The sequence below is a fragment of the Octodon degus genome, unplaced genomic scaffold (assembly GCF_000260255.1).
Source record: "Octodon degus isolate 3935 unplaced genomic scaffold, OctDeg1.0 scaffold00111, whole genome shotgun sequence".
NCBI lineage: Eukaryota > Metazoa > Chordata > Mammalia > Rodentia > Octodontidae > Octodon > Octodon degus.
The window spans coordinates 3,795,511-3,802,032 of record NW_004524687.1 but is presented as its reverse complement, the minus strand read 5'-3'; the positions used below and the strand labels follow the sequence as shown (position 1 = coordinate 3,802,032).

At 35.8% G+C, this 6,522-nt stretch overlaps 1 protein-coding gene across 1 annotated transcript in view; it reads left to right on the top strand.

Moving 5' to 3' along the window:
* Rnf17 (ring finger protein 17) overlaps window positions 1-6,522 on the top strand; it is a 228,465-nt gene that overhangs the window by 186,987 nt on the left and 34,956 nt on the right. The window contains 2 exon segments of the mRNA XM_004639411.2: window positions 789-921; window positions 2,601-2,887. Of these exon segments, the coding sequence (XP_004639468.1) occupies window positions 789-921; window positions 2,601-2,887 (420 nt within the window).

Sequence of the window (6,522 nt, the reverse complement as noted above, 5' to 3'; positions counted from 1 at the left end):
TATACTCCCGGCTGTTGGGAGGCTGTAAAGAGGCGGATCACTACAAATCCAATCTACTAGTGAGACCTGGAACACCTGTAGACCCTTCCCTAAAAAAAAAAAAAAAAAAAAGTAATACTCTTTATTTGATGATTTCTATGTTAAAAATACAATATGTATACAAGAATGTATTTTCTGTTCTTTTATTAATTTGGGGAATTAGGTGTCCATTAAGCTCAAAATTAGTTGTGTGTCAGTAAGTATATTTGAGAAGAGGCATAAACCTTCAGAGCACTTAAAAATAACTTGCTTTTGTTTTCTAGTTTTAAGTATATTTACTGTTACTGATTAAACTTTTCTATATAACTCATTTTTCTGTGTTACCTTGTTCTATGAGTACTTTATAACCTTTTCCATATGAAGTAGAGCATATGTTTTATAGTTATTTCTTTTGCTTTTGTAGAGGAAAAAATGTACACTCTGAAAAGTATATTTTGATTAGTGTACAGTGTAAGGGAAGAAAGAAAATTGTTAACTAGTGGTGTCTTTTTTCTCCTATTCAGAATGGAAATTGTTTTTCATTTGCTCCTTTTTTGGTAAGGTCACCTTTATATTAACATTTCACAAACAAATGTTGGTCCCATCAACTCATCTGTGCTATTTCTCTGCTTTCTCTCTAATATACTTAGATATCAGAGTAACTCTACTCAATTGGGAATTTCTTTTTTCTTACTTAAAAGAAGGTAAAGAAATGCCTTGAGAAAAGTACATTTTTATGAGAAATTATTGTTTGTGTCATACTTACTGAGCTTTTAAATCACTTCAGGAAAACAATTCAACATGGCCATTACCTGTGAAAATTTTCTGCAGAGATGAAAAAGGAGAGCGTGTTGATGTTTCTAAATACTTGATTAAAAAAGGTTTGGCTTTAAGAGAAAAAAGGTACAGGCTTTTTAAATTGTCTTGACATAGTTGTAATGGATACTTTCTATTTATTTACATAAATATTTGTGCTTTCAAATCTGAATTGCATCTTAATTGTTCTTAAATAGGAATTATAAACTAACTCCTGAGGAACCAGCTCAGAAACAGATTCATTTCTTTATTCAGTACCATCAACTATTGCATACCTAAACCCTTTCTTACACCCGGGCTTTTTACACTTTCCCTTTTCCTTTAGCATGTATATTCTAAAGCAAAGGGGAACAATATAATGAATGCCAAATCTGAGCCCTTTAGCATCCTTTACTTACAAATGTATGAACTTTATGTTGAAAATCCTGGCTGATATTTACTGCATGCCTTTGTGTGAAGCAAATGAGTGACAACAAGTTAATGGAATAATATTCACATTTAAAGATCCCTACATTTGCTAAGTTTTAGGTTAAGCAGCTTTGTCAGGGGTTCAGGTGAGAAGGGTTGGAATATTGCTGTAGCTCTAGCTTGTTCTGTTGTCTGTTCTTCTAGATGTGTAGGTATGTTAGGATTGCAAACACAGCTTACTGGTAACAGCTTTGTACCATACATGGCCAGATCTCTTTAGATGTAGTTGGCTTGTGAACTCCCAAACCTGGTAAAATAGAAAAAGAAAGAGAAATCAGAAATTAAATGAGACCAAGTATGGTAGATGGGTTGGAGACCTGAGCAATCGGTACACAGTCTGTGTACCTCTCTTGAAATGGTTTTGCTTTAGGTTAAAGTAATTTCTGTATAGATGAAGTGAGAAAGTAAAAAATGTTTGCCAAGTTAATATGATGACATCTACCAGTTATGAAGTTTGGTGGGTTTTTTGGTGTTTTTTTTTAACTGCATTAATAGTAACACTAGCTATCTTAAGGGACTTTTAGTTGAGGGTGATTCATTAGTATTCCCATTAAAACAAAAGCACAGGAAATTAGAAAAATCTGTTGTAAATCTACTGAAACGGGCCAGGGAGATGGCTCAGTGGAATAAGCACTTCCCTGGCAAGTGCAAGGGTCTGAGTTCAATCCCTGGTTCCACCAAAAAAAAAGAAAAAGAAAGAAAAGGAAAACCTACTAAAACACATTTTTATAATAATAAGATAATATCTTTTAGGATTTTACTATTTAGCACAAGAGGCATGCTTTCTTAACTGAAAGAGTAATATAAAGCAAAAACAAATTCACTATCATTAGACTTAATATCTAAATATACCACATTGTTTTTAAGAAACTAATCCTCTTTGTATTTCATAAATGTTGATAACTTGTTACATGTGTTCCTCTAATTGTGGGCTCAATGAATTAGTAACTTGAAATTGCTATATTTTCTAAGTTGGTTTCCAAAAACCAACCTAAAGATGTTGTACTGATAAATTAGTATCAACCTGAAGATGTTGTGCCCAGTACTTAGAATGTACTACTTAGGAAATTTTGAGAAAATAGCGTGCATGTGAAATTACATTTTTTATCAATCTCATTTATAATTCAGAGTAATTTTAATTATAACAAATTGTAATCATTTTCATGTAACAGCATAGTCTAATATATCCTTGAGAAAAGCAAGTATCTTAAGTATATTTCAGGGGTTCTCTTTGTGCTGTTTTCACTAAATTTTTACATTTGCTCTTTTTAGATACATTCTTTTTTTTGATGTTACAGAATTACTAAATCAGATACCATCCACCTACCTGAGAAGTCCGTGCTAATTCCCTTGGAACAAGGAGATTCAATTGTTACTAACTGTATTAAAATTAACTTTGACAATGACAAGAAAGCTGCTGATATAACGAATGAGCACAAGATACTTGAATGTAAGGAGAAAATTTCAGAACAAAGGACCACTGGATGCTATAAACCACCAGTTATTCCTGACAAGAAAATATTTGAGGCAGTAGTCAGCTGCATTGGTGATGATGGAACTATATTTGTAGTACCCAAATTATCAGGTACAGTTTTTATGGTTTTTTCATTTTGTTTGTTTAGAGTTTTAGCTTTGTAGCACTGAGATTGAAACAGCGCTTTCACACTAAACTGTATCTTCAGTCTTTTATAAAAAAGTTTGAGATTGGGTCTAAATTGCTAAATTGCCCAGTCTAGGCTCAAATTTGCAATCTTCCTGCCTTAGCCTTTTATAGTGTTGGAATTACAGGCATGCACCACTACATCTGCTAAATCTTTTATATTATGAAAGATTTCTCAATGATAGTAGACCTAGCAGGTCAAGTTCTCTAGGAAGATAGACACAATTCGAATACTTGAGCAAGTAATTAACCTCTTTTCAAAGGGTTTTGGGGAGGAGTAAATGATTTCACGTAATCCATACAAAGTACTTTTCTATTTTTCTTTTGGCTTTGGAAGAACTGGTAACTGAACCTAGTTTTTCTTTTTTCTTTTTCTTCTTTCCCTTTCTCTTTACTTTATTCCCCTTTTTCCTCTTCCGCTTCTTTCTCTTCCTCCTCCTTCCAGACCTCTTTCTTCTCTTCTTCCATCTTCCTCTTCTGTTTTTCTTTTTCCAGTACTAAGGATTGATCCCAGGGCCTCACACTTTCCCCTGAGCTACATCTTCAACCTGTGCTGTGCTGTGCTGTGCTGTGACACTATGTTGTCCATGCAAGGCTCAAATTTTTTATTCTCTTACCTCACCCTTCTGGGTAACTGGGATTACAGGCATAGACTGCTATAACTGGCTCATTATTATTTTAGCATCACAGTGTGATGGGTTATAATTATATGAATGTTCTCTGTTAAGAGAGTAACTTAGAATTTACTTTCTATCATTATGACATATTGAACCACCCTTCCAAATAAGTTAGGTAACATGCACACTTACGTGTGTATGTTTAAGCATACTGAGCTGACATGAATATAATGAATATACCAAGTACTTAAAGCCAGAAACACTTTAGAGTAATCATGTGCCAAAGAAGGCATTCATCCTCAGAGTTGTTTCAGAATGTAAAACCCTGAACTTCCATTCTGATAACTATATAGAGATCAAGATTAAAAAATAATAATAAAGCTGAAGGCCCCTTCAGTTAAACCCAGACAGAAAGCACTCTTCTCATGAAGATGGGGTCTCAGAGGAGGATTCCTCCTCCCACATTTTAGGATTAGGGTCAGTATGCTGTTCACATTAACTGTAAGTACAAGTATATTCCCAAATAATTTTTTTAAAATTATTGTAAAATGTTATAAATGTGAGAATATATGACATAAAAAGTATTCAGATAAAAATACTGAGTACTGTATACACATTAACTGAGGCACAAAGTATTGCCAGACCCTGAAAGGACCTGTACAACCCTATTTGGTCATGTTTCCTCTTTTCAACAAAGACTTAAGCATTCTCCTGAATTTGCTATCATCATTTCCTTGCTTTTCTTTAGTCTGTTGCCTGTGTGTGTTATCACTAAACAAATTTAGTTTTTCCCTTCTTTCATCTTATACAAATAAAACCAAAATCTACATATTACTTTGTGATTTTACATCAAAATATTCAAGATTCATACGCATAGATGTGCATTTCTTTCATCAATGAATGGTATTTCAGTGAATGATTGTATTTCATTTTGACTATACATTCTATTAACACATTACCACTGATTTGAACCACCGTTGGTACATGTATGGCTGTCCCATGGAGCATCGTAGGACAGTCATGCATGTATGGCTTGTCATGAACATGTTAGTGTTTATATCTTGAGTGTGGTGGTATATACCTCTAATCCCAGCACTCTGGAAGGCTGAGGCAGGAGGATTACAAATTCCAGCCCAGCGTGGGCAACTTGGTGATAGCAAGACTGAGAAGAAAAATTGAAAAAGGGCTGGGGTATATGCTCAGTGTGAAGACCCTGGGTTCAACCCTCACTACCACAAGTAAAGCACATATTTTCTCTTTCTAGATTTTTGTGATTACAAAATGTTAGTATGAACATTCTTATATCTGTGTCTTGATATAAACAGACAGCATTTTGCTAGGGTACATACCCAGTGAACAGAATTTGTGGATTACTTAGGAATATATGGGTGTGATTTCCTCTTCTAGGAGCCATATTTTTCACAATGTTTCATGTTGCTCCACATCCTCGGTAGTCCTTCATATTGGCAGCTTTGCCAGTCTAGTAGGCATAAAATTATTCCTTTAATTTGTGTTTTCATGAAGTTTAGCATCTTCCATTTTATTCACTCGAAATCCTCACATTGTGGAATACCTGGCCATATCTTTTGCTCCCTTTCCATTGATCTGTTTGTCTTAGTCACTGTCCTTGTCACTAGGACAAAATACTCAAAACCTGTGACTTAAGAGGGATCTATTTTGGCTCCTATTTTCTGAAGGTCTCTCTCCATAGTCTGCTGGCTCCAAGGCAGAAACAGCATGATGAATGAACCCAGTAGAGAAAAGCTGCGCGTACCATGGCAACTGGAGAGCACCAAAAAAAAAAAAAAAAAAAAAAACCAGGGAGGAAGGTTCACCTTCAGGGGCGTTCACCAACCTCTAGGCAGGCCCCACTTCCTAACAGCACACTCAGATACTGTTCATACCACTGATCAGTTTGTGGGTGAGAACAGCTCCTTGCGATCCAACCACCTTCCACACACAAGGCCAACCTTCAGGGATATTCTGTCTGGATCCAAACCATAACACTGCTACTTTCCAGTAGTTCTCTCTGAGTTTTAGGCTGCAAATTCTTGTCTTAGCCATTTTACTGTCATTGGGAGAAAATGTCCTATTCCTACAACTTAAAGGAGGAGAAATCTATTTGACTTAGATTCCATTGGGTTCAGTGCTAAACTGGCTACCTTTAAGACGGAAACAGCACGGTGGAAGAACATGATCAATGGAAGGTCCTCAGTGTATGATTGCTAAGGAAGGTGCAGGGACAAGAAATTTATTCAGTTCTGCACCTAATGATCCACCTCCCAAGAGCACACTGGCCACCAAACCCATCAGTGAATGAACCCGTAAGTGTTTGTAGAGTCCCCAGGGTCCAGTTACCATCCAAATACATGATACGTATGGGGGACATCTAAAATACCTTCTCTCAAATTTTCATTTCTTTTCCATGTTGTTTGAGATTTCTGGATAAACACAGGATGTCTAATTTTATCAATCTCCTTTGATTTATTTATGTATGTATTTTTGGTACTGGGGATCAAACGCAGGACCTTGCACTTGCCAGGCAGGCACTTATGCTGCTGAACTAACTCCCCGGCCCTCTCCTTTGATTTTTTTTAATTTTAATTTTATATCTCATTTAAAAATTCCTTTCTGAGCCAGGAGTAGTGGCACTCACCTGTAATCTGACCACTCTGAGAGGTTGAGCCAGGAGAATAGCTGAGTTCAAGCCTTTCCTATAGAATTTAGGGACTTACTGAGACACTACCTGAAGATTAAAACATTTAAAAGGAGCTAGGGATGGAGCTCAGTGTGAAGGTGAAAATAAATACATTTTCTCCTGGCACAGCTATTATCCCAAATATTTGGGAGGCTGAGGCAGGAATATCAATGGAACACCACCCATCTCTGACAAAAGAAAAAAAAGGGGAATATAAATGAAAGACCATTTCGTATCTGTATATA